At 41.8% G+C, this 27480-nt stretch overlaps 1 protein-coding gene across 4 annotated transcripts in view; it reads left to right on the top strand.

The window, feature by feature from the left end:
• Positions 1-27480, top strand: part of SEMA5B (semaphorin 5B) — a 270385-nt gene that overhangs the window by 198031 nt on the left and 44874 nt on the right. For all 4 annotated transcript variants that reach the window (XM_085066953.1, XM_085066954.1, XM_085066955.1 and 1 more), the window contains exons 9-13: positions 375-588; positions 3152-3437; positions 7722-7857; positions 11392-11599; positions 13757-13964. In XM_085066953.1, the coding sequence (XP_084923079.1) occupies positions 375-588; positions 3152-3437; positions 7722-7857; positions 11392-11599; positions 13757-13964 (1052 nt within the window). The remainder of the gene's footprint in view (positions 1-374; positions 589-3151; positions 3438-7721; positions 7858-11391; positions 11600-13756; positions 13965-27480) is intronic.

The raw sequence follows: 27480 nt of genomic DNA, 5'->3' as shown, positions 1-27480 counted from the left end.
TCTGTTTTGCCTCTTTTACAATTTATTTTTATGTTTTTTTAAGGCCAGTATGTATTCAGGAGGTGTCTACAGAAGATTAAAAACCTGCGCTTGCACCAGGAGCACCTGATTACACCGAGTGGGCTTTATTGGCTGGGGAATTACCCTTTGTACAAAGCAGTAGGATCAGTGAGGCTCAGACACAACTTCTAACCTGGGCAAACTATGGATGTAAAGATAAATTTTCGGTCATCACTGAGATTACATTCTCATAGCTACCTGGTTTTTAAAAATCAGGGATTTGCTCATAGGTACTCATGAGCAAACCAAATTGTCTATACCAGTAAGAAAGTCAGATGCTCTTTAAATTTTCTTCTCTCTCCTTTTAAACACAGGTAGGAAATCTCAGCAAAATCATTGACAGAATTAATGGAGTGGCTCGGTGCCCATACGACCCTCGGCATAACTCTACAGCTGTGATTACATCACGAGGAGAACTCTATGCTGCAACTGTGATTGATTTTTCTGGACGGGATCCTGCTATTTACCGCAGCCTTGGAAATGTTCCCCCACTTAGGACAGCACAATACAACTCCAAGTGGCTCAATGGTAAAGTCATGTGGGTCACATCTGAGCAAGAGATGTATTAAAGTCAGCTTGACAGGCTTGTAAATCTTTCTCTCTCTTTTCATATTGAGATCTAGACTTATGGTGGGGAAGGGCTTCCGGAGCAATAATCAATGCAGCTTAGAAGACATTTAAAAAGAGCCTGGGAGTATTTCAGAGAAGTTGATTTAGAATATAGAAAGTGGGTCTTACAGGCTACTTAACATATATATGGGTCTCTGTCTTGTGAGATGACCAAATACATCATTTTAACAAGAAAACCACTCAAAGATTTGAAGATCAAAACCAACTTAAAGCATCATATTGTTGACCCAGTTCTGCAGAGTGATAGGCACTCTTTACTTCCACTGACTCAGCTGAAGTTGCCTGGTTTCAGTGCAAGATCACTCCAAAAATGAGAAATTTCACAGCACATTATGTTCCATGTGAATCCATGCTGTTGTGGATTTATAGTTATTAAAAGCAGCTCTTACCCCAGTGTGATAATACCCTGCATCAAGCAAGCTATAGAATTTCAACCAGTAATCCCTGCACTGAGTCCACACATTCTGACTAGGGCAAAGCACTTCTTGTCTGAGCAGGTGGGAGTGATGGAGACCCCAGCGTTCCCCCTACTCCTTTTACCAAGGTAAATTAAGCAGATATTTGAAATCTTTCTATTAGATTTCAGGACCTTTCAATTAAAGATAAGAGCAATGGGACTGTGCACTCTCTGGACCTTAATGAGACTGAGCTAGGCTTCTGCAGGCATACTGAAGTCAGTATGGAGACCTGGCGTTTAAGGAAAAGGACATCATCAAGAAAGACTGTGAATTAGGACCAAGAAGCATCACAGCCCATATACACTCATTGGAAACATGTTCCTCTTGTCTGTGCATGAATGCAGGATTCCAGAAGGAGCCACATTGGAACAGGGGAGTTTAAGGAAGAGAAACACTAAATGAAGTTCCAGTATGTGACTGGAAAAACTAATGTGACTCTTGGATTTATAACCTTGTGCAGCATTGGTGACTTTCGAGTAATTTCATCCTGTTCTGTCCTCTTTTCAACAAGAAACAGAAAACCTGAAGGTGATTCAGAGAAGAGCCATGCAGTGATTTGAAGCTTGGAAAGCCTGCCTCACAGTGAGAGATTTAAGCAGCTCAATTTATTTATCTTTCTGAAAAGGAGATAAAAGGTGTTTTGTTCATGATATGGAAGTACTTACATCAAGAGAAGATTTTGGAAAGGATAAAGTTCTTTAATCTAGCAGACAAGTCATGACAAGAACCTGTGATTGGAAGTTGAAACCAGATAATGTCAAATGGGAAAAGAAGTCCAGGTTGCAGCTGGGTCAGTCTTTAGTCATTTGAACAAGTCACCGAGGAAATTGATGGATGTAAAGCCATGTGACATTGTCCAGTAAGATCAGATCTCCTTCAAAAGACATGGTCTAATTCACCTGCTAGTTACAGGATCTCATGGTGGAATTACAGGGTGAAATCCTCTGGCTTGTGTTAGACAGACGGTCAGACTGGGGATCACAATACTCCCTTTAAGGTTCATGGTTTGTTTGAAGGAGAAAGTTTGACAGGAGATGCTTTGCAATGCCTCTCCTCTGTACCGTCATCTCCCTCCCAAACTTGCCTTGCAGCAGCAGTAGCCTGCCTTTCTCTGTTCTCCTTTCACTCCTGGGCTGCATCTTTAAAGGAATTCTGCACGTCCCTCTTTTCTTCTTCCTTTGAGCACTACTCAGAAAGGAACATTGTAAAAACACCCTATAAAACCAACAGGTTTGGGGAAGGGTTTTTTGGTTTTTTTTGTTTGGTCAAATACTATTCATTGGCCAATCTTTTTCCTTTGCTAAAGACACTTCTAGGATAAAAGAACATTTTAAAGCTTTGTTAAATACCCAATTACACTGCTAAACCTACTAAATTTCAGGTTCTTTTCAACTCTGGTGAAAATAAAAATTCTAGGAAAAAAAGCATTATGGAGAGCATGTTTCACTACTGTCAGTCTGTGGCATGGTTTTGTTTTATGGACATAAGATAATCTTTTGTGCCTAGAAACTGGAAAGGTTTCATGATAAAAGCCAGATGTGACTGTGCTGGGAGAGAAGCTTGAATGTTTCAGTGCAGCTGTCTGGGGAATCGGGCGGATGCACGCAGCATATTTAACACATCATAAGGTCCACTTCAGAAGTGAATAGGTGAAGCAGCCCAGTGGGAAGGCTTTATCTTGTAAAATGAGTATAGGTACAGAGAATAGTCATGCATATGCAAAGTGTTGAACTCTGCTTTCACTGAAATCAGTAGCAGCTTTGCCAATAAAGTGGGGCAACAATGGGGCCTTTCCAAGATCTGCAAAAAGGTACTAGAGCTATATCCTCATAAATCATTATTCCCATCCACTGTTTTTATGTCCTCTGCTGACTCCAAACTCCCTGTGGTCCCAGCTTTGACAGGCTGCATAAATGGAGCTGGCAGCATAATGCATTGAGCAAGTCAGTGAGCATGGATTGACTTCTAACCTATATAAATCTCTTCAAATGTTTGTTTTTCAGAGCCTAACTTTATTGCTGCCTATGACATCGGCTTGTTCACCTACTTCTTCTTCCGTGAGAACGCGGTGGAACATGACTGTGGGAAAACAGTGTATTCTCGTGTGGCAAGGGTTTGCAAAAATGATATTGGAGGTAGATTTTTGCTGGAGGACACATGGACAACTTTCATGAAGGCCAGACTGAACTGCTCCCGTGCTGGAGAAATCCCTTTCTATTACAATGAATTGCAAAGCACCTTCTACCTTCCTGAGCAAGATCTGATCTATGGTGTCTTCACTACTAATGTGTAAGTTGCACTGGCTTTACTGCCCTTCCTCTATCCCCAGCAGCCTGAGAATGGCAATGTATTGATTTCTTAGACAGTCTGAGCAATCATTTTTGAAAGATCGTTTGGTTAATGTGAAAGAATAGATAGGTCTGTGTTATCCATCACAACAACACAGCCTCTAGGACAGTGTTTTTAATCCATGGCTCACAGATTCCTGGAGCCCATAAAATGTGACTGTGCAGTTTTAGGGTAACTTAATTTGATGCAAACCTGGGCAGTGACAGACTGTAGTTTTTGTAGTGACAGTGCAACTTGAATAGTTTGGAGAGATGATCTAAAAATGACCCAAGAGAAAAACATCGATTTCCGGCCAGGCTGACTGCCTGGACAATCTGACACAATTGTGTGAACACTGGAGCTGGCCCGTGAGATGGACAGGTGCACACACTTAGGAGAGAAGGGCTGGAAGGAGAAGAATGAGGCAGATGGGATGACAACAGCCTAGACTGAAATCAACATCTATTGCTGTTGAACAACACTGTAATAACAAGGTCATGAGGGCCACAAGGCATTTAGCATTTCCATGGGGGAAGCTTTACCTCTGCCACAGACTATTTGAGGTCCACAAATCAAAAGCAGCGTTTGTAGTCTGAAGGGAAGGTATGATTTCTGATACTTCATAATCATCTCTTCTTGGCTTGATATTGAAAAAACTTGTAATTGGAATGATTTAGTGTAGCTGTGAAAGCAGAAAGGAGAAGAGGAGTTAATTAAAAAATATATTAAAAATCTCATAATGTATATTTTTTAGTCAGGAAAACTCAAATAACTTTTTCTGTGATGCCTAAGGCTAGGATGATAAGTTTCAAGCTATAACCAGTCTGCATGGTATTGAGTTTCAATAATACATGTTCTCCAGGGGGGTGTTAGCCTGACGTGTAAACTAGGGAATGAAAATCTGAGTAGTTACTCTATATGGCAAATGCTCAACATGCCTTCCTCGTGCTGGGCAGCCAACTTCTTTGGCGTTTTTGTGTGCAATGCTGTACTGTCCAGCATGAATAAGGCCCTGCTCCCAGGGAGCCCACAGCAAACCAAAGTGAAGCCCCACTGAAGTACAAAGCTTCCTGTTTTAATGTGTCACCTGCTGGTGTGCCAGGGCTTGAACTTCAGCCCTTGAAGTCACAAAGCATCAGACCTAACTTCTTGAGCTAAAGTGCTGTTGGGAACCTCACTGTGAGTCAGCAGAGCTTGAATGTTCTTCCCCTTCTGTAAATTCCAATAAATAGGTAAGTGTTTGGCCACCCTCATCCATCTTGCTTGGTTTTTTTCTGTTCTGCCATTGATTGTCAGTCAAAAGTGAGCCAGCAGAGAATCAACTAGAAAAAATAAACATGATGGAGCACTGAACCTTGACTGTGGACTTGGGGAAGATCTGTCCTCAGTCTGAAAGGCACATGAGTCATTCTCTAAAAACATTTAGAGGATGTTAGCCAAACTTCCTGAACATTAAAAGGAAATCTGGCTACTGCTTTGGGTACTTGAGCTGACCCTCTTTTTTTTTCTTTTTTTTTTTTTTGCAGTTTGAGAGTACTTCTATGCCCATAGTGATAATGTTTTATCTATCCATTTGTCCATTCATCCAGCCAATAATGGAAGCTGGAAATGAGAAAACTATTAATTTTTATTTTATTTATCGAATTGGTGAAGTTTTTGGATGATCAAGAGGGAAACACAGACTAGCTCTGGCTGGAACCGTTCTCTTCTGCTGTGTCCATCTGCCAAGTTTAACATGACATGTGATGAGTGTTACCCATCTTGTTTGGGTACACTTAAGTCACTCTTCATACATTAGGGATGTATGGGATGTTCTCTCGTGTATCTTCTGAAGAAAATACAATATGCAGCATTTGTGCAATTGAAGAAATTAGTAATTGATAATAGCTGAAGTTAGATCAAATAGCATATTGGGTCTACAACATGGTGTTCTTTTAAAAGTTCAAAGAGAAAATGTTCCAATTTGTCATCCAGCTAGAGAAATAATGGTAATTATTCTTTTAACTTTCACTGGGACTTATATCATGCTGCATGAGCTCTGCATACCAAGGAGGGTTAATTTATGCACCAGTCAGAGGTTCTTTGTGATAAAATGCCAATGCAACACAAAACTATGATTTTTTGTTGTTGTTTACAGGTATTTTTTACTTTGGAAGGTTCATGTTTAATGAATTTAGGGTCATCTTACAACAAAGGGGAATTAGTGGCTGTGGTAACACCCACGTATAAATCTATTGCTTCATGTTATACCCAGCTGACTCAGTGGGAAAGAGAGCTTTTGGGGGAAGCTGCTGATGAAATATTTAAGATGTTTTTATTAAAATTTTTCTGGGAGGTAATAGAGACAATGTTAAAACCTCTTTGAACTTAACCCATCCTTTAAACCAGCTAGTTAATCACAGGAGGTAGGAGGTGGGAATAAAGGAAGTTGCACTTCTCACCAGGAAAACACAGGGGCCAGCTGCGCCAGTTGATGTCACTGGGTTGAGACTGGGATCAAACTTTTCATAAGGAGGGATGGGAAATATGCCAGGCCACAGATGGAAAGGAAAATGGTCCACAGATTTAATGGAAAACCTCTTTCCTTTCTCTTTTCCAGCAAAGAGAAAGGGCTAAACTATCAAGTCCTTAGCAGGGCCCTAAAAATATCCTTTTCTTTTTTTCCTAAGTATTTTCATTAGACTAGTGGAATTTTATTCTTTCTTTTCCTTTTTCATTTTCTTTCTCATTGTCTATTTTTTTTCTGTGTGTGCCTCGAGGCATTTTACTTGTCATCCATCATTAGGTTTGTCTTAAGAGCTGCTGTCTGTGAGCATGTACTGCGTCAGCGGTGTTCAGACAAAAGTGGAGAAAGGTTTGCCCAGTGTTGCTTTGACATGTTCAAAGTGAGCTACTCCATCATTCTGGGGATGGAAGGGGCAGGGGGGAACAGAGAATGGGAAGGCAAAGCAGGAAGTTCTTCCTGATGTTGTATTGCTAGGAAGAAATATGCTGTGAAAGAATCTGTTCTTCTGCTTTCCAGCCTGGAATGGTGAAGAAAGGCTTTTTTTGTGCGTGCAAGAGAGTGTAATTATTGGTTTAGTGAAAAAAAGTGTTCTTTTGAGGCAATTCAAATTGCTTTAATTAGCAGAAAGATACATACAGCAGGGCTTGGGTTATTTAAAAGGCACTGTGACAAATCAGTCTCTCATGCTGGCCCTATTTTTAGTTTTGTTCTGATATCTTTTTCTCTAAACCGTGTTGTTTTAAAAAAAAAAAAAAAAACAGGGGAAAGAGGAGAACTGGGAGCAGGTTTGAATTTCAGTTTGAATTTCACTTGAATTTCACTTATCAAATGTCCCTCTGGGCCAGTTTTGTTGAGGGGACCATCTAGGAAGTGCCCTCCAACCCTCTTGGGGCAGGAGGAGATGAGCTGGCTCAGGACCCTGCAGAAATGGTCCTCCAGGACTGGAATGGAACAGCAAAGGCCAGCTGATCTGTGTGCAGTCTGACTGGGCAGCAGAGCATCCCCAAAACAAATTCCTTTCTGAAGAGTCCTTCCTACAGCAGCATTTCCCTCGCTGTGCCTCCCCTGGCTGAGTGTGCGTGGTGAACAGTCTGCCCCAGACAGATCCTGTTCCCAGCTGGAAACACAAAGAAGTGAACTGTGGTCATTGAAAACAGAGGTTTTCATGAATTAGCAAGACCTTTTTGAATCCTGAGCTGCTGTCACAACCACCTGGTTTTTCATTGTCACCTTTTCCCTTCCACTGCATGTATATATATATATATATATAATATTAGGTGATATATTTCATAGCTGAAGAATTCAGGAACCTGCAGAAACAGAATTTCACCTTGAGAAACACTAAGAGATTAAAAAGTGGGTTGTTTGTAATCAATAAAGGTAGATCGGTTGTTAAAAAAATGAAAACAAAACCAGACACAAATAATCCATGCAAATTAAGCTGTATTCACCTTTCAGGAAAGGTATTCACCTTTCTTGTCAAAAATACTTCCGTGGCTCTTAAATCTCTGACATTTTAAAACCAAACTTGAAATTCATTCTCAAAATTGTCACGCAAGTCATCTGCATTTTACAGTTTATTTATTTATTTTTTTATTATTCCCTGTGAGACTGGTATCACTGTACATCTACCTGCCAATTTACATGTATTTTATTTGAGTGGAGTTTGATGTCTGTTATGATGAAAATGTCAATGTTCTAATGATTAAATTGATTCTTTTCCCCCTCCCCTTTTGCAGGAACAGCATAGCTGCCTCAGCAGTGTGTGCCTTCAATCTGAGTGCCATTACTCAGGCATTTAATGGCCCTTTCCGTTACCAAGAAAACCCAAGATCAGCCTGGCTGCCGACGTTAAACCCCATCCCTAATTTCCAGGTACTGCTGTTGCCCTTCAGCTTACTGCAGTCCCTTTTATGTTCTGTCACTTCAGTCGGTTGATTTGTGTAGGGCTTCTTTTTCCAGGTAGACCCACAGTACAGATAAATTGGATATTTCCACATTTATGAGTGTTTTAGTCTGTGGAACTCCTTGCCACAGAATTCACATGGCAAAAATTGAATGGTTTAACAAATAATAAGAATGTTCTGGTTTTTTTACAATAATGAATAATTAAAATCTCTGTTGCACTTATCACTGACACATGTGCTCTGAGGATGTGATTCTCACAATAGGACATAGAGACATGTCCCTGCTAGAAGTGGGAAGGACTGAAAGCTGAAGCTGGACAAAACCAAACTAGAATGGAGACAACCTATATTTTTTAAACAAGAAAGGTAATTAACCACTGTGACTCTGTAAGGAAGTGATGAATTTTCCATCACTTGATAGGGCCCCTAAGGCTACCAGTGCTTCAGTGGAAGATGGATGACTTTCTAACACATGGTAGCTCAGCCAGAAGCCATGGGCGTGTTGCCACAGTAACTGGTGGAAGGGAACACATGAGGATTGTCACAGTGGTTCCTTCACTGTTTAAAAATCTTTGGCTTTATGGATGAGCAACTTTCCAGGATTATTAGTTAAAGCAGTTTTGAACATTATAAAACAACTTCCGTTTCTTTATCACCAGATGCAGTCAGTGTGGTGCAGTGTATGTGTGTGACAGCCCTGACAAACCTCAGCTTTCTGAAGCATGAGCCCATTTTACAGCTCAGTCCCATTCCACCTGAGCCATCCTAGGGAGGACAGACTTGTCTTCATGTCCTTGTTTCCCCATGGCAAATCCTTTCAGCCCAATTGTCTGAATCTGTCTCTCCTTTATTATGGCAAATGTGCTGAGGCTGCCTGCAAGTGCCATCTGCCTTCAAACTGGTGCTGTCAAGGACCTTCCAAAAAGAACTGTACAGTCACCTGAAATCACAGTGAGAACAGATGGGAGGCAGGTCTCTGCTGCAGGCACGGGCAGCCTTGTCTTCCTGCTGAGGAACCTGATTTCTCCTCCTGAATTCCCTCTTGGCACCTGACTGAGGGCTCCTGCCTATACACGGTGGGACAAGCTTGGCCTTTTGATCATTCTCTCAGCTTGGTGCACTCAGAACCAAGAAACAAAGCCTTGCTCAGGACCAAGAAACAAAGGTCCAGACATGCCAAGCATAGCCAGATTTTTGGTGGTGGTGGTTTTTTTGAGTTTAAAGGGAATATTAAGGCAAACTGAGAATCAGGGACTTTCTGTCCCTTGCTAGGCTAACCCAGAAGGAATAGTAGAGGACTTTGGAAAGAAATAGTAAAGGACTTTGGAAAGCATTTCCATATAGTGAAAAGTATCAGATAAAATATGGAGTGTGAAGATTGCAGCAGCAAGATGAAAGAAAAGGGTCAGAGGAAAACAAAGGAAGGAAAAGAAGGTATGTGGTAGAAAAAAGGAAGATTGCAAGAAGAGATTAAGATGTTTTTCAAGTACAGAAGGAACAAGAGGTCAGAGAGGGGCCTTTGGGAGATGACAAGGGTAATTTAGTGACAGAGAGGCAGATATTGCAAAAACATTAAATTATTTTTTTTGCCTCAGTGTTCACAAAGGAAGATGAGGGAAGCATGCCAGAATTTTTTTTCTTGCAGAGAGGAAGGAGAAATACTGAAGGATGCAGAGGATCAGGACAGTGCAGATAATCAGGAAATTAGAACAAAACAACATTAAACCAAACCAGAGGGATGCTGCATCAGCACGTGAGCTGCCAATAGACCACAAGGATTATCTGTGACTTGCTGAGAACAGAAAACAAAACCAACAGTGACATTCCTGCCACTGGGACTCCTTTTAGGTGATGCTCTAGAAAAGAAAGTGAATGGGGAGAAAAGCCTCCAAAGGAAGACAGTGGTGTGAACCAGAAGGAGTATAGGATACAACAAAAGAGGGAGATCTAAAAACACTTCAGAATGTAGCATGAGTCATGAACTAAAAAAAGACAATTGCCATAGAAAAAAAGCATTAGAACCCACCTGAGGACACATCAAAAACTCACTGATGTTTCCTTAGTCTGGCTATTCAGGAAGATGCCTAAATTGATTAAAAAGTGACCATGTTCATAGGTAGTGAGAATTAGTATAACTGTGTTCTCCTAGTTCACACAACCTCTAAAATATTGGAAGGCTGAGTACACTGGCCGTTGGAATCCATATTCACTGTGTGAATGTGTGTTTAATCCCTGACAGCTCGTTTTAGCACGTAGGAAGAGAAGGGCTGCGTGGTGCAGTCGGGAAAGGCAGCGATACCACCAAGAGCTGCTTTGATGCGTATCGAGAGTGTGCACATGGGAAATTTGTACACTGCAGCTCAAGTGCTGTAAATCAACATCCTAATTCTCAGCATTCTGACTTCTCTTTCAAGGAAAGCCCAAACACCTGGACCCAAAATTAGGAAAAAGAAACCAGTGCAATTTTTTTTCTAGTGAAATTGCTCAGGTGTGAGTTTCACTTAGTGAGTACCAAAGTTGTTCATAGACTGAGTAAGGGACTTGGCAGGATTTAGTTGTACCACTGTCTCCCATGGTCTTGGGAAGACAAATACCCAGTCACCCAGCAGCCTTTTGGAGTAATAAATTTTCTGCCCTCTGTGCATGATGTTGCGGTGAAGAGTGAGATCCAGCCCAGCTACTGACATGGACCAAAAAACTTGCACTGGCTTTTGAAAGTGTTGAGTTCAAGAGATTAGTAGAAGATGGAAACTCGGGCCCTAAAATGCACTACCCACCTGGTAGGACTTACGCTGTTTAAAAGACACAAGATGAGCTCTTTTTCTGCCCTATTCTTGCTGGACAAGGGAATTGAGTCCTGTTTCAGTGCCTCCCTTGGTGCTGGATGATGGGTGGTCATAGCTTGATCTGCCATTTGCTGTAAGGAGAGAAGAGTGTGGGGAGGGGGGAGCTTGTGGTTAACCTGCCTTGCTTCAGATGGAACTGGGGGGCTTGTCCAGAGGAGAGTACATAAAGAGAAGCAGTGTGGCAAGTTTGGTTCTTTGATGCAAAACCATTCCATTTTTAGGTTTTCTTAACTCTAGGTTTTGTTCATTGTACAGACTGAGATGCCAGGTAGAGTCTGAAGATTGTTTGAAATGTTTCTAGGATTTATCACCACAAAAACTTTCTCTCTACTGCTGCCTTTAAGTCTTTCTACAGCTAGTTTTAATACCTTCTTTTTCTCCATGGTTTGCCAAAGCCTTTTGCCCTTCTGCTGTGCTGGTTGAAGGTATCACAAGGGAATGAAACTCCACACTGCTGGTCAGTGGACCACCTAGGAGAAACATTTTCAAAGAGTGGGCTCCAGGCCAAATCTAGGCTAAGGACCTATGATCAGGCCACATTCCTGATCCTGTGACCCTCACACTGACCCACCTCCCCAGGAAATCAACCAGACATGAGTTTCCATTCTGGGCTGGGGAGAAGATACATTTTCTGAAATTCAATCTTCTGTATTTAGTGTGGCACACTGAACGATGACAGCCCTAATGAGAACCTGACGGAGAGAGTCCTGCAGGATGCCCAGCGCTTGTTCCTGATGAATGATGTCGTGCAGCCAGTGACTGTAGATCCGTATGTGACTCAGGACAGCATTCGATTTTCCAAACTGGTGGTTGATATTGTTCAGGGGAAGGATACCCTCTACCATGTGATGTATATTGGAACAGGTAAGAGCATCAGGGCTTCAAACAGTTCCTTCTGCTTGCTTGTAGACCTAGCAGCCCTGGGAGCCCAGTTGTGAAGACCTTACACAGTTGTCATTCAAAATAATTTTGGCACAAAACTGTGTGGAAGTTGTTTACCTGAATAAATTAAAAGCAGGATGGAGGACTTGAGGCAGAGCCCCACATGATCAGACCGTAAATCTCCATTGTGCTTAAAAAGAACAATAACATTTTTCTCCCTCTTATAAAAACATGTTTCAACTAATCAGGCTAATACATAACAGTGGGGAAGAGCAGAGGTTGCTGGAATGCTCTGTGGTTTCATGCATGTGAGTTGCCTCTCAGTGCTCTGACAGCCCCATCTCTAAATAAGCAATAATAATGCATAACCTCCAGACTTGCCCAGGGTTTTAATTATGTCTTTCTTTACACTTCCATGTCCCTACTGATATATGACTCCTAGTGCTTTAGGGAATGGGCATGCACTGAAGTGTAAAGCAAGATGGGGAAGTTGAGGCAAGTGCTTTTTTGTGGCAGCATAGCAAGCCAGTGGTAGAATTAAGCGAATGATTTACTCTCTTGATTTCGACTTCCATCCTCTAAGTAGCAGGACACATTGCCTCCTCTGAAAAGCACAGATATCTTGGATAAGTGGAAAATGCTGAAGAAGGACAAAGTGTTACAAATGGTTGTCTTAGCCCATATTCATACTAATGATAGAGGTTAAATTAAATAGTTTGATTAATCAGAGCATATGGCCAGCCTCATGGGTATAATGTTATCCTCTATTGCAGAAGCTTTGACTTTAGAATAAGATGGATTGCTTCCATAAGTGTTAATTTAATCTCACATCTGAATGCAGAGTCATTGCCTCATTCTCATGTTTAGGAGAATGGGCCTTCAGGACTGTGTCATAATTTATCTAACTTTTACCACCACTTATTTCAAAAGTGATCATCTTAGTTTATTATTTATGTGTTCTAGCAACACTCCCACTGTGGGAACCTCCATAGACATTGATTATGATGAGAAGGTTGTACTTAAATGGAAATACAACATGGTTCTGCCAATATGATATCTTGGTATTTAAAGTGAGGAGTTCAAGCTACAAAGCCTTAGAGAAAGTTGGAATACTTCCTGCCTCGTATCATTAGTGTAGAAACGTCCAATGCCATAACTGTAACTCCTTATTCATGTTTGTTTTCTGGCCCTGGTTAGTGGTGACTGAAGAGTAAGATCTGCTGGCAATGTTTAAACCTGTGAAAGGCTTTTAGTAGAGCCAGCTGTGTGCAGAGGCAGCCCTGAATACAATCCTGGTCCTGAGACTAACTGAGCCCAAACTTCAGTCTTGTTCCACATGTAAGGCCCTCTTAAGCAAAAGGGAAACTTCATGTGGCAGCCAACCCCATCACTATAAATTGCTGAGCTTTGTCACCAGTGCAGGAGTTGCCAGACAGAAAGATTAAGTTTCAGGAACAATCGGGGCTGACAAACCTCTTGGGAGTTTCAATGAAAGATAGTGCAGTTGCCCCATTTCCCCCTGCATTAATCTCCCACAGCTTAGCAGATCTTTAAATTGTTTAGGTAAGAGCACTGAGAGCACGAACATGTATGTTTCTGTGTATGCACTGCTCGTACCATAACATCCCCTTGTCAACCTGGCTTCTTCCAGGAAGAGGATCAATTAGGTCTGTGACCCATGCAGTCATTATGGAGGCCTCAGAGATTTCCAGCAGAGCTGCTGCATCTGTTGTCATTTGTCATGACATCAAATCACACTGATCTGCTCCATAAACCAATAGAAATACACACTCCAGGCACCCGAAATGATTCCTGCTATCCTGGGTCACCTTGCTCTGTAACTCACTGGTAACGGGACCAGACTGCTCTGCCTCAGTGCTCCAACTGGGAAACACTGCCAGGTACTCACTGTCCAGATGGTTCACATCCTTCCGAATTGTCATTAAAATGCTTTCTCAGGTGGATTCTGCTGAGGATTATAATGGTGTGGCTGGAGCTCTTTGCCCTGGGCAGCAGGTGACCCACAACTAGGTTAAATCAGCTCTGGAAAGGTAACATTAATATTTCACTCTTTAGGCAGGTATAAAATGAAGTCATTGCCTCCAGGATTTACTTGTGCCTTGTTTCTTGTTCTATTAGAGTATGGCACCATCTTGAAGGCCCTTTCTACCACTAACAGGAGTCTGAGGAGTTGTTATTTAGAGGAAATGCAGATCCTCCCTGATGGACAACAGGAAGCAATCAAGAGTCTCCAAATCCTACACAGCGACAGGTCACTCTTTGTGGGCTTAAATAATGGAGTGCTGAAAATTCCTTTGGAGAGATGCTCCATGTACAAAACAGAAGGGTAAGTAAATTTACAGCTCTAATATATCCCACTTCAGGTTAAAAAGAAAAGCAAGGTAATATATTCCAGTCTGATTCGGTTTAGAAGGCTTTTTGTTTCATCACTAAGAGACAAAAAACACTGTGGAAGTGCAGCTCCTGATAGATACATGCATGACAGTAGCAATGAGGATAACCAATTTTTTTTTTTTTTTTGCAAATGTTAATTAGTCCTCATCAGAAATTAATTGTATGTTTACCAAGGAAGAGCTTACAATATTTACTTCCTTTTTTTTTTTTTTAACTTCATATTTCAGTGTTGCTTTTATTAAGTCCATGTGTTTTCCCGGTGGTTCTTACTGGCAGTATGGCTGAAGGTTTACTGAATTTGGGTTGCAGCCAGCCTTTCCTTGCTTATCTGACTGATCACTTCTCAAACATATGATGAGGCAGGGCTGGGCTGTGTGGCAACTTGTTAGTGCTTTTGGAAATCAATAGCTCATCTCAACTATGTGTGACACCTCTTACACCTGGATAGATTCTGTGCCTTGATTGTGCCTCATAAAGGAAGAAGGAAAATGACTTTTTCTAATTGTCTGCCTTGGCTCCAGAGCAGTTTTCCACACAGAAGTGTAAAAAGTTTTTGCATCCAAATGGTACCTCTCCATTTAAGCAGGTGAAAGAGTGTGATAGCAACTGTTTGAAACAGATGCTCAAATAATCTCACTGGGTGCTGTGAGCATTTACTTGTTTACATCTCTTGAAAATACTTTTCCTTCTCTCATGCTTTTGCCTTGCTTTCCTCTGTGAGAGTTTTGTGTGAAACTGATGTCCTCTGTGCTAGACAAGAGGAAGGATTTTGTTAGCAACATCTAAACGGATTCCCTCTTCCATGGCCTGCTGCAAGATGTCCCTGTTCTCTTGCCAAAAAAACTGATATAGAAAATGTCACCATAATTTTATTTTCAACAAGTAGAGTTTATCTATCAGCTTTTACTAAATCCATGTATGTCTAAATATAAAAGTGACAGCTCTTTCTATTTTCACTGAACGTCTTAATTGTCCCTTTCAGAAAATATAGCTTGGTCATTATTGCCGTTTGACACAGAAGTGTTTGATATGTAAAGGTTTAGTTGTTTATACAACCAGAAGGACACAAAAGTGTTTAGTAAGAGAAAAACACAGCTGGAAGATGCCATCCTGTCCTCAGCCCTTAAAAGCAGAGATTTTAAAAGGTAGAACATACAGCTGTCCTCTTCAGGCTGTCCTGAGTCTCAGTCTGAGAATGTTTATGCATATATACATATATATGATGCAGTTTCAAGAGAAATGGGTTCTTCCCTTCCTTTCCTGATCCTGAGTTCAGCTTTCCAGTAATTTATAGATGCTGTCCTATTTTCAGCCTGTCCAAGTACTTTGTATGACACTTCCATTAAAATTCAAATGGTGCGGGTTTGCTGAATTGCCTGAAAATGGGGCAAGCAAGAAAAAAGCAGTGACTGGAGACCAGATGGGTGGGGTACCTCATTTAGGATTGGTGGCTGCAGAGCAGTCCCCTGCTTATATAGGCTTATCCCAGCAAAACAAAACCTATATCTCCACTGCAGTTCTCTTACCTGCTGGTGACCGAAAGCAGGGGTAGTTTTATGCACTCTAAGGCTGTGAGTCCTGGCTGAAATTACTGGGAAGTTTGTGTACCATGCTGGGTTTTTTCTAAAACAAACTTTCTGGAGGTACTTTTCAGTGAAATAAGGATGCAGCCCTGTTCTTCAGGGCAGGGAGACTTCAATCTTGCCTCAGTTGACTAGTTTTGTGATAGAAATCAGCAAGAGAAGCCAGCCACTGGCAATAGCAAAGTATAGGAGATAGGGTTTCCTTACAGCATGGTGGGATGTGATATGGGAGGTCAGAATTTGCAGAATTTGGGTGCTGACCATTTAGTGTACTTATGTACATTGCAAAGGATCCTTTGCCCTGTAGGCGAGTCTTGTGGAGGGACTGTGCATTTGAAAAAAAGGAAGGAAAAAGAAGAAAATGTAGGAAAACCAGGGAATGCCATTATTTATTTGTTTGAAAGGATTTTAAGCTAAGCTTTTTGTTTTTCAGGGTTTTTTGGGTTGGTGTGTTTTTTTGGTTTTTTTTGCTAGGGGATTATTCAATTGGAAATTTTTCAGCTGCAAGGGTTGGAACCCTTTCTCCCCTTAGCATCCTGGCTATGTAGGTGATAAGTCAATTTGACCTCCTTTGTATTTCTTTCAATCCTGAACAGTATCAAGAAGGATATTTTAATTTCCTCCAGTGCATTCCACCTGGCACTTCTCCTGGGCTGTGATTTATTGCTTATTGTTGTGTCTATGTTTAATACACGCCAATATTCAGCCACCAAGGGAAGAAGGGCTCCCACCCCTACAACACTCCCTGCTTACTCTTTTGTTGTGCTGTGACTTCGTGACTGGCCTCCTTGAAAAGCTCTGGTTTCAGCAGCTTTTATAATGTAATTGTTTTGGTGGTGGGGCTCGGGAAGCTTGGAGGTGATGGAAAGAATTTGTGCCTCCCAGGAAGGAATACCACAACATTGTTTGTTGTTGGCTCTGCCTTCTGTTATCAGGAAACTTTTCAGCCCTTTACACCCCGGGGGCTGATGTGGGTTTGTGATTGCTGATACAGAGCTCTTGCCTTCAACCTGCCTTCCCCCTCCTCCCTGGAACAGGCAATCATGTATCGAGAGAAAATTGACTCCAGCATTGATCCCAAACAGCGATCTTTGCTGCTCTGCTGTTTTAAAACCTCGGGGCTTGGTACCGAGGCTCAGAATTGGGGCAAAACAGCCGCAAACGGAAGAGATGGAAAGGGATAAGGATTTCTGCCATCTCCTTTGCTGTTTGTTTATTGACACGGCACCAATTTAATCTCTTAAATGGTGACCAGTAACTCAGCCCCGTGTCTTGATGTAGTGGGTGTCTGAGCAGTGTTTTGTGTGTGTCCACTGACCTGTCTCAATCTGTCTTTTCAGAACAGCCACTCTTAGCAACAGGGCAACAGGAAGACATCTGTAATGTCAGCTGCCCAAATTTACAGGCTGGACTTGGCTGCAGGGACCTTGCCTTGTGCGTGTGTGTCCCTGGTGTTTGTCTTTCCTGCTCTCTTCAATGCTGCCGTTCCCCACTCACTGAAGACTCTTAGGAAGATGTCCAACACGAGCAAAACCTACAAGCCCTTTGAACGTGCAGAATGTTTTGAAGGTTGATTTGCTGGGTGGTAGTTTGGCTGTGCTTGCTGCTGAATTTTGCATGGCTTTGAAATCCTCGTAACTTTGTGCAATTTTCAAATGAGCTTCAATTTTTTACCTCAAGTTGCCCCCAAGCTTTGGTGGGGAATATTTGAAGAACCAGTACTGCAGCCTTATCACTGACACCATTGTATCTTTAGAATGTGCCTGAACAAAATCCCAAATCTGAATTTCAGAGAGCTGAGAACCTCAGATCTGGAGTGTTATTTTCAGGTGGGATGTATCTGTAAGGGGTAGTTTTGTAACTGTTTCAAAGGCTGGGGTGCAGTTATTCATTTTAAGCAACTGCAGTCAGACAGATAGGAAAATGAAGCTGGTTGTTACAGGGAATACTTGATGATCTCTTTGTGTTGACCCTTTGCAGCATCAGAACCTTGGGCCTCTGAGCAGACAGAAACCCTGAGGCCAGCCAAGGATTTTGATTATACATTTAAATAAGGAAAAAAAATGTTTGGAAATAAGACGAGATGGTCTCTTGAATACCCACCCCTTCTGCTCTCCCTGTCCTGAGCAGTTTATTTTAAAGCACTTTATCTTGATATTCATTCCTTCCTCTTCCTCCTTCCATATTTTTTTCTGCATAAAAGGTTGCAATTTTGGATGCACATCGTGATTCTGGGAATAGTTTGGCTTGCCTGTCCTCTCCCTGCCATGCTGTGGATATCTCCCAGGTTGTGTCAATGCCACCTCAGGTTACCTTCATGCCAGTGTGGATCCTCCTCTTCCAGAGCCAGGCCCTCTTGCATGCAGCTTAGCTATGACATGCTCTTACTTGAACTCTTGCCTGCTTTTTTGACCCGATTGCAGGGAGTTTGCTGTAGAGTGATGCTGAGCTTTTGCCCTCCTGCTTGGCCTAAATTCTGCCGCACATCCCCTCCAGCCATGGTACTTAATGCAAAGCTGGCAGAAATGACTCAGCTGACAAGGACTCTTATTTGCTGACTTGATATCTGTGTGAGAAACACAGCGCACCTCTAAATCGCTCTGGGCCACTGATCAGGCAACTAAGTGCATATAGGTGAGTAACTCTTGAAATGGCTCCAGGGAGTTTTTGGAAGAAAAGGGCCAGCAGCTGCAGTAAAGAAACCGAGTTTTCTGCCCTGTTTGTCTCTCCGAAGTGCAACTGTAGCTCCAAGCAGGATCCCTGTACCATGTCCACCTTTAAGGGGGTTGAGGTATCACATGGAGGATTGCTTTGGTGTTTAATATTATGTTCTTTTTTTTCCCCTCTCCTTATATGGTGCAAAATCCTCTGTAACAAAGGAGTAAAGCACTTGAATGTAGGATTGTAAAACCTGAATTACAGGATTACCATATTTCAGGAGTGCCTCTACTGGAGAATTTGTTTGGAGAAATAGTATAGTCTGGGAAGAGATCTAAAAATTTCCCAGGTTTGGGGAAGGATTTAGTTGAATAGAGGCTGGAAAACCCTGAGAATGATGATCGTTCCTTGAAGGACAAAAAAGAAACTATTGTTGGGTAAAAAGCACCGGAGAGAAAAATGTTAAAAAAGGTGGGGGAGGGAACAGCAGAGACGTTGTTCAGTGGAGCCCAGCACCCAGCAGATCGCTGAGGTGACATTGATGGCCAGATTGTTCATCAAAGATCTTGAAAATCCAACCTTTCTCTGAGCTGAGGCTGTTGAAAATCTGGCCCAGATTTTGTTTTGAAGATCTTCTCCTTGAGAGTTTAAAAAAATATTCAGCACATTGAATATCCGTTTAAAAATAGAGGGAAAAGGAAAGGTAACAGACTACAAAAATGTTGTGATAAAGCTTAATCATTAATTTCCATCTGTTCTGGCTGATATGGCCTCTCCACAATTAAGGGAATTAGCTAATTATTGTATCACCAATAATGCTGAAAAGCTTTGGAAGACTTCATAGGCAGAAAGGAGAGTGCTCAGCCCAATGTTTTGTCATCCACACTATCCAATAATACATCAGAATAAATCACTAAACATCTGGTTTGACATTCTGGTTGCATTTAAGAAAATAGCGAGACTCCCACTGACAGAGAACTAAGACATCAAACAGAACCATGATCACTAAAGCTCTTGGAAAGAATGAACTTTGTAGATGAAATGGATCTGTGTTCTTTAAATAGAAGTACAAAATTATACCATTTTCTCTATCCTGACAACACATTTGCATCTGCTGTAGCAGGCAATTACTCCCATTTTCTTTAATGTAGCTGTTTATATATGTAAAGTTAAGTGCATCCACACTATTTGCAGGATATGGACCTTTAAGGTTTGAAGGGATGGTAAGGTCTAAGGAACATGGCTTTCAGAATAGCAGTCGAAGAGCTTCACTTGAATGGTCTGGGAAAGGGACGTGTCTGAAATCGGAAATAAAAAGCAGACAAGGGTAAGCAGTGAGGTAGTGAGCTGGGGCATGTTGCCTGCAAGATGCCAGAGAGATTGGTTTTCAGTTTCATCTTATTTGACATTATCTTTAATGGCATGGAAGAAAGAAAATAGCATACTTTGTAGATGGCATTTAAGTATGGAGGAATCACAAATAACAGTGAGGAGAGAAATGCAGTGTGGGGCCAGCAGGGAAACAAGCAAGAGGCTGAGTTTGAGGAATAAACCTGTGCTGAGATTTCTGGTGTGTGTGTCACCGAAAAAGAGAGAGGACACAGACTAGGAAGGGGCTCTGCTCCCAACCAGATGAATTATTACAGTTTTTTCTCATTTCTACTAAATGCCCAAACCAATGACATGCTTTATATTAATTTTGAGCAGCCTGTACAGTTTTGGGCTTCCACTTTTAGTTCTGAAGTAAAGGACCCTGAGTGAACAGAAGGGGAATTTAGCAGTAGCTGGAGTCCAGAGTTATACAATGGCTGAAACAGATGAAGGTCACTTCAGAAAAAGCTAAACAAAATCAGCTGATTTCAGGGCTCACTTCATTTTTTCTCCTTACTATCATGACTAGGCTGCCAACTCGTTTTGGGTTTGCCAGGAGGGAGGACATTAGGTTGAACATGCCAGGGCTTTTGTTTGCTCCCTATTTTTAAAGCATCCTGCCAACATGACTTAGGAACAGTTTAGTGTATAGATCCTTTTACCTCTAGGAGGCTGGCTTTAGGCCAACTCAGATCAATGCTGTCTAAAAGTCATTACCATCTGATGCCTGCTAGGTGGGCTGTGTGAAATTACTTTCAACACAGTGGCAGCTGACAGGAAAGCATGTAGTTTTCTTGGAATATGTTATGTTAGGATGACATCGATGCTATTGTTATACAAACAAGATTAATAACTAAAGCTACCAGCAAGCCCCAGGGCAGATATCCATTGCATCTGTCAATTCTTGCCATTTGCTACTATTATGTCATGAAATTTGTATTCTAGGCAATGGTCACATTTAGTAACGTGGCTCCTGATGAAAAGGTCTGCAGTCTTATTGCTGCTATGGCTGGTTTTCTTCATGTCTCAAGCTTCAGGCAGAATTTGCAGGGTAAAACACAAATGTGTCCAATGTTAATACTGAATTAATGAATTGCTACAGATGCATCATTAACTTTTTATCAGGAGATATGCTGTTTTACCTGTTTGGGGAAGAGGAAGTATTTGGAGCCAAAGCAAATTTGTTTTTGCTGGTTCAAGTTTAAAATTTAATTGCATATAAATACATAAAATATGTATGGGTTATAGAAAAATATAATATTGTACAGACTGGTGACTTCTATCGAAGTACCCAAGTATTGTAGAACTGTGGTAACACTCCAGTCTGCAAGAGGTAAAGCTGCATTTCAAGAATATCCATTTACTTAAGTGATGTTGTCTCTTGATAAAAAGAGGCAAAGACATTGTTTGATGGTGTTTTTATAATTACATGGGAAGAAACACTGGAGAATATGTAGCAGGACCATTTTTGCCCCTGATACAGTGTTAAAATAGCCCTGCATTAGAAGGGAGATGTGTTTGATCCTTCGGCTGTAATGGATGGTCTAATATTTATTTGCCTTTTCCAACATACATTAATCTACAAAGACTCTATCTAGTTGAATCTGCATCTTGTTGAGCAGAAAATAATTACCCAGAGCATAACAAAATCCAGCTTTCACAAAGGAGCTGCTTGAATATGGATTACTTTGTGCAGCCTAGGTGACAACTGTAGGCTATTTTCAGGTTCCTTTATCATCGTTCACACTGCTTTCTAAGTTTTCTGCCTTTGCAATTTTCTTTCCCATCCTAAGTTCCCATTTTTGCATAACTTGTGTTCTTAAATCATCAGCATCTTGCAGAGGCTACATAAAGCACCTGTCTGTGTCCCTTGCAGTGGATTTGCTCTTGCCTAAGCCACCCTTTGCCTGTCTCCACCCACACCACCAAACTATAGCAATTTGCCATGTTCACACAGATGTCTCAGATATGCAACCACAGAGGAGAAACACAGGAGCAGAGCACATCTCAATGTGACAGCTGCCTCCAGACACTGACTGATACAGGGCAGAGACAGGGAGTAACACTTGAGTGCACTGATTTGCCCAAGCTGCCATTCCAAAAGGATGTCTGGTCCCCTCTGCCTCTTCCCATATGGCAGCCCTGGGGAGCATGTTTTCTTAAGGCTCAAAAGCCTGCCGAGGCTTGGAAACGGTGGTGCTTCGCAACCCAGACAAACATGCCCCACATTCAGGAATTCCTTCTGGCTATTCCTTTCATTAGGACTTTAATAGTATCTGAGTTTTCTTGTGGATGAATGATCCTGTCACTGGTAGTCAGAGACCCTCTGTACTTTTGTTTTTATTAGAGGTCAGTTTTGTTTGGCACAGTGACAAGAGTTTCTAATAGTGTTCATGAAGGAACACTTACTTACTCTTTTTTTTTTTTTTTACTAATCTGTTTTACTGATGTAAACATAAATCCAGATTTAATCAGAGATGGCATTAATCTTCATATTTGAATAAATGGAATGTTGTTTTATTTCACAGCTTTAAAAATAAAAATAAATTCCAATCCAATAAAGAAGTCACTGTTGCTAGAAAATGATGGAATGGAATGTCAGAAAGTAAGAAATTGAATAGTTGTGTAGCTTGTGCGAGGCCATAATCTATAAACCTCAATCGATTAAAGTGATATTGAAAATTGTAGGCCAGAAGGTGAACTCTAGCAAGCTCAGGTCCCTGATGTGGAAAAGAAAATGCGATGAAACTGCCTGTGAAAATCCTCTGTCTGTGCACTGCTTTTTTTTAATAAGTAACATGTGTTTGACTCATAAATGGACCTCAGTTTTGGACGTTGTTTTACACCATGGTTTTAATTTATGCATTCAAAACAAATCATGTGCAGAGTAGCAATCACTGATGCTAAGCATGTGTGGGTGATAAATGACACATGCACACTTCAGCTTCTCTGCCTCTGCATCCAGTATCACAAGCCAAAATACCAAACCCTGTCTGTCCAGATTAACATCAAGTATACCACTCACAGTGGTGGTACCTGTGAGCTGCAGTATGCTCTTCCCAAGCAGGGCCACAAATAGCCCTGCTCCACAAATAGTCCTGTGAATTCCTTATGAAGTATGTGGCTACTGGTCTTGAGGAAAGGGCAGTAACATCTGGCATGGAATATGTTATAGTCACCAACTGAGAAATGAAGCTGCTACTTGACCAGCGTCTGACTAAAGCAGCTCAGTTCTACTTGGCTTCTCTTCTCAGGGGGAAAGATAATGGATTTGTACAGATCACTAACTCATTTCTGCAGTTTGAATTTTTAAAGGTATCAAAATTAGAGGGATTGTTTGAAGGTCTGGTGCTTTTCCCCCCCCTTTCTAATCTTATTTTCTTAAGCCACGAACATCCTTTTGATTCTTGTTCTTCTCTTTTCATGCCATCTGGCTTTAGGGAAGACAGAGGTCCTCTCTTCCTTGCACAGGCTATTGAGATTGTCAGTAATTATGACTTGGTTGGCTGGAAGCTAATATGATTATTTGTTTAGTTCATCCCCTCTGCAGGTTGCTAGCAATGGGACAGTAAGCTAACCTTGTCAGGAAATGCCTGTCTGCCAAGCACAGCCTCATGCTTACAACTAACAGACACAGCTAAAACCCATTTTTTGCTTGCAAAGGGCTATTCCCTCTCAGGCAACCATTCAAGAGTGCAATAAACCAGCATGGAATTGGGATTCTGAGGTCTTACTCCCCAAAAGAGCAAGGGGCATTCCTGTGCTGCCCATGCTCCTGAGATGCTAAACACAGATGAGGGCTGCTCAGTGCCTTGCAGGATCAGGGTTATAAATGTTTGCACTGCACCCGTGGATGTGCCTCTGATGTACTGACTGGTGATGCCCATGGGGTCTACAGGATCAGGTATAGAGACAGTTCTTGTATCTCCCTGACAAACAGGACCTTCACTGCAGGTTCCAAACTCATGAGTGAAAACACAGAACTGTCTCCTGGTGCAGTGACAGGGTTTTGTGAGCAAACACAGTTTAGGAAGGAACTTCTCAGTCTTTGGGTCTAGAGCCCTGGCCCTGCATATCATCATGTCCTGTCATTCCATTCCTATTTGCTTTGAGTTGTAAAAAAGGAGTGAGGAAAAGCTAAATGAAAGAGAGGAAGTTAAAACTGGGAGAGTAAGCACATCCCAGCAGATGAAAGGAATAGAGGTCTTCATTGTGAATATTTTGAATGAGTTTTGTGGCTCTTGGTACAAAATAGCATTTTTATGTGTTTCTGTCTGGTAGTAAGAATGGGAAGAGGCTACAGTAATTCTTTCCTTTCCTTTGGTCTGTCAAAGCCTAACCTCTTGGGTCTGGTTCCATTGATTTGATGATCCATTTATTATACAGTCTAAAGTTTTAACTCTCAGGGGAAAATGACCAAAAGATGAAGCTGTCTAGACCCAGAGCAAATTAAAGCGGGAATGAAAAACTTTTGAAATACAGATGTTTAAGCTTTAATGAAGATTCTGAAAGAAGATGTCATTCAGGACATTATAAAAAAGGGATCTTGGGCAGCATCAGCATACTGGAAGCAGAAGCCTTTTTACCGCACATGCTATTAGTGAATGCTAAGCACACCAGGTGTCAAAGACCATATAAAAACTCTTTTGAGTCATAGGTAAGAGTTTCCATTGACTTCAGTGGGCTGTGGTTAGTGCCCCTCTTGCAGAGTCTTAATCCTTTGTGTTATCCTAGATCACTGCTGTAGAAATGATTGCAACAGCCAACAACAGGGAGGCTTGCAGCTCCTAAACAGCAGGCAGCAGGTGAGCTCTTATGAGCAAGATCTTATTTTCATGCAAATGACCTTAGTGAGTGAGAATGAGGAACTGGAGAAAAAAACACCTTGAATAGGGGACACAAATGGAATTGTTTTTCAATTGAAGGTTTTCAGTGTGTGCCTTTATGCCTCACACAAGACATTTATTGCAAGGCAATGAATTAAAATGAATCACTATTGATAGTAATGCCCTATCAAAATTAATCCAGCCTCTTAGATATCTGTCAGGAGGTTCCAAGTCCTCACTGAATGTGTTACGGTTAATAGATGGCCAGAGGGAAACTGGGGGCGTGGACCATGTGCTATCATCATCATCATCATCATCATCATACTTTCACAAGCATCCCACTTTGTAGGATTTCATTAACTAAATCATTAGCATTAAGAGAGTCAGTGTTAACCTGCTATGCTCAGGTAGTCTTCTGGGATAATGGATTCCCTCTGCCCCTGGGAATTGTGGCAAGAGACAACAGGATAGTGAATCAGTTCCTTGAGGCATTCCCAGCCTGCCATTGAGGAGACCTTAGTGAAATGTATGAACCTCGATGTACGATATAAAATCTGGCTCACTGAGCCAGTGGCACAAGTCCCATTGCCTTTGAAACATCAGAATTTCATTGTTGTATGTAAACTCCTTTGTATCTTATTTCACAGTATTTACATACTGCCATGCAAGATTCCAGGCCCTGTGGCCTCTGTGAAATTTTTCAGCAGTATCATAATACAAAATGGTATTTACATGTAAACATTTCAATTTATTTTGTGTTCTGAGCACAGGGAAATGCTGTGATATCTTTGCATTTTCCACACCATGGTGCCTGATCTACTAAGAATGACAATGTACTTCTGAAGCATTTTGATTTGGGTATGCATGTGTGCTTGCATATATTTGTCTTTTGGTATGTGTTTGCTGGTGTGGTTTCATCTTTTAATGACATAAATAGGGATATATATATTGTAAAGATACGGTAAGGATATAAATTAGGGTGGCTTTTGAACTGTTCACTGAAAATATTTGCCAGAAATGTAATTTTCTTGTGTTATGTACATTGTAACGCTTTTCCTGCTTTAAAAGGGGGGGAAATTGAGCAAATTTTGTGTAAGTAAATACATTTCTCCTCCCTCCTAAGTGTATCGCTGTCAGCTGATATAATAGGTTTCTCACCAGAGTTGAGGCAGATCACTGTGCTCCGAGTCCTGAAGGGAGGCAGATAGCAGAGCTATTTTGTTTTAAGATTTCAAATGGTTTTGAGGGCCTGCCACGAGATGAGGAGAAGTCCCGGGCTGTGATGGTTGTTAAATTACAGAGTGCGTGTTTTGACAGCCCAGCAGAGCCCGGGCTGGGCAGGAACTCGTTACACCCCGGATGCAGAGCGGGGCTGGCTGCAGCTCCCAGCCAACAAGTGCCGTGCCAGGCGTTTCCCAGAGCCCATCAGCACGGGCTGCTGTGCCAGGCATTTCCCAGAGCCCATCAGCACGGGCTGCTGGCGGCTCTGCAGCCCGGTTACTGATGGCCCTTCAGCCGGGGGTCGCGGCAGTGGCAGGGGAGCGCGGGCTGTGCTCCAGTGAGTGCGCTGAGAGGGATCCGGAGCCGGCAGCTCCCAGCCAAGAGCAGCACATTAGCTCCGTGACATACATTATGGTGGTGCCAGCAAAGTGGTCAGTGCCTAAATGGGAGATGCTGCAGCCTGCGGAGTGGCTGAGGGCTGCAGCACAGAACATATGGAGATTATTTCCTGAATTTATGCAGCACATGTTTCCATATAAATTAAATTCAGAGAAAATGTGTATCATAATAGGGTGATGCTCGCAACAGCCTTCCCTGTTATGAATTACAATGACCTCTCTCAGCTCGTTGGGTGCCCAGTGAAATGGCTTCATGCAATTGGAAACAATAGTGTATGTGGTGTCAGGGTCTGAAAGGCTCACCAAAAGGGTCTCTAACGAAAAGCAGGGCCTTTTTTATTTTTCCCTCTCCTCCCACTTCTTTTTTTCCTCTTTTTAGAAACTGCCCAGTTTCCTGCTGCGGTGCTGAGTTGTCAAGAGTGTGGGCAGATGCCCTAGGGTCTGCTCTGTATTGAACTGGGTGCTGCCCTTGCTGAGGGGCTGCTGGACAGCGAAGGCAGCTCTGGATGTGTCAGCAGCCCCACTTCATGGGTGAGGGTGGTGCAGGTTGCCAAAACAGCAGGATAGGGGTCCTTAGCCAAAGTAACGAGCAGAGCAGCATGTGTCCCTTCTGTGTCCTTGGACTGAGGATCCCAAGTCATTTTCTGGGTAAAATATTTGGTGTTCTGTTGCCTAGGGCTGGGGTAAAATCATCTTTGCCTTTTCCCTGGCTGAGCTGAAGCAACTGAAGGAAAGATACAGTAGAGACAGTCATTCCTAAAGCATGAAAAAGAAATTATGTTACTTACAACTCTGTGTGAAATCTTTAGCAGAGGAAATGTAGGAGCAGAGCAAACTGGAAACTCATAATTAAAATATAAATGTGTCTGTGTATATATATAGGAAGCAATGGGTACCAGACATCAAAACAATCTGGGGCTCACTTTGGGACAAATCACTGTGGAGTCGGTACAGACTAATAGAATGTTTTCAGCTGTGTGTGAGGGACTTGCTTTTTCATTTGCAGCTGATTACAGGCTAATAGGATTTCAAAGATTTCTGGGAGGGAACAGTTCACATCTCATTGCATTTAAGGGGGCTTTTTTTTGATGTTTCATTTATCATACTGATACCTAGCCTTAGAATACATTTTATTACTCTCCTGTTTAGCTTCTTGAACTGAATCTTTCCCCTTGGTCCCTTGCTGCTGTCTAATCGGCAGTTTTCAAGACATTTGGGATTTTTGAAAGATCTTATCAGCCTTTTGTGTGATAGAAGAGAATGGATCATAGGAATTAAAAATACTGTTGTGAATCTTTTTAGGTTTAGTTCTCTCTTTATCATTTACTAATACATGCATGATGTGGCTTGTACCTTTATGTTTTCTTAATGAAAATTAACAATATGAAAGC

The sequence above is a fragment of the Lichenostomus cassidix genome, chromosome 7, assembly GCF_008360975.1.
Source record: "Lichenostomus cassidix isolate B80296 chromosome 7, HeHo_3.0, whole genome shotgun sequence".
NCBI classification, from domain to species: Eukaryota; Metazoa; Chordata; class Aves; order Passeriformes; family Meliphagidae; genus Lichenostomus; species Lichenostomus cassidix.
The sequence above is the reverse complement of the archived record's forward strand: the minus strand, read 5'-3'. Positions and strand labels throughout refer to the sequence as shown.